This window comes from Eimeria mitis, genomic scaffold (genome assembly GCF_000499745.2).
Source record: "Eimeria mitis Houghton genomic scaffold, Emh_scaff3046, whole genome shotgun sequence".
Lineage (NCBI taxonomy): Eukaryota > Apicomplexa > Conoidasida > Eucoccidiorida > Eimeriidae > Eimeria > Eimeria mitis.
The window spans coordinates 2271-3171 of record NW_013571392.1 but is presented as its reverse complement, the minus strand read 5'-3'; the positions used below and the strand labels follow the sequence as shown (position 1 = coordinate 3171).

At 60.9% G+C, this 901-nt stretch overlaps 1 protein-coding gene across 1 annotated transcript in view; it reads left to right on the top strand.

Annotated features, from left to right (window-relative positions):
• EMH_0061710 (uncharacterized protein) overlaps positions 1-901 on the top strand; it is a gene marked incomplete at both ends in the record, with an annotated part of 5583 nt that overhangs the window by 2422 nt on the left and 2260 nt on the right. The window contains 2 exons of the mRNA XM_013497952.1: positions 3-626; positions 728-901. Of these exons, the coding sequence (XP_013353406.1) occupies positions 3-626; positions 728-901 (798 nt within the window). The remainder of the gene's footprint in view (positions 1-2; positions 627-727) is intronic.

Below are 901 nucleotides of genomic sequence, written 5' to 3'. Positions count from 1 at the left end.
CAGCTGCAGCAGAGATGCGGCTGCTGCTGGCCGTGAGGGGCCTAGAATAAAGCAGCAGCAGCAGCAGCAGCAGCAGCAGGAATCTCCGATAGCAGCAATGGCAGAAACTGCTGCTGCTGCTGCTGCTGCTGATAGAAGCAGCTCACACTGGCGCCACGAGAAGCTGCTGCAGACAGCCTCGAGCAGCAGCAGCAGCAGCAGCTGCAGCATCAACAGCTGCAGAGGCTGCAGCAGCAACAGCAGCAGCAGCAGCAACAGCAGCAGCAGCAGCAGTTGCTGCAGCAGACAAACGACGAGAGAAACGCTTGGTGCCTCAGGACCTGCAGCAGCAGCTGCTGCTGCTGCTACAGGTGACCACGCCAGCGTGGTAGGACAGCAGCAGCTGCAGCAGCAGCAGCAGCAGCAGGAGCAGCAGCTGCTGCTGCACCAAGATATGCAGCAGCACGATGTGCTGCTGCCGAGTAGGGTGCAGCGCTCACACAGAAAACGCAGAAGCAGCAAAGCCAGCCGCACAGAGCAGCAGCAGCAGCAGCAGCAGCAGCAGCAGCAGCAGCAGGAGCTGAGCCTTGAGAACCAGGAGAAGTTGCTGCTGCAGCAGGAGGCGTACACGAATGGCAGCAGCAAGAGTGAGGCCCCCCGCAGCCGCAGCCTCAGCTTCCAACAGCAGCAGCTGCTGCTGCTGCAGCAGCAGCAGCAGCAGCTATCCTTGCTGCTGCAGCAAGATCAGAAGCAGCTGCCGCTGCAGCAGCATGCGAGCTACGGCCGGCACACCACTCCGTCGAGGAAGAGAGACACAGCAGCAGCAGCAGCAGCAACAGCAGCAGAAATAGCAGCAACAGCAACAGCAGAAGAAGCAGCAGCAGCAGCAGCAGCACCAACTGCTGCTGCTGCTGCTGGCTTT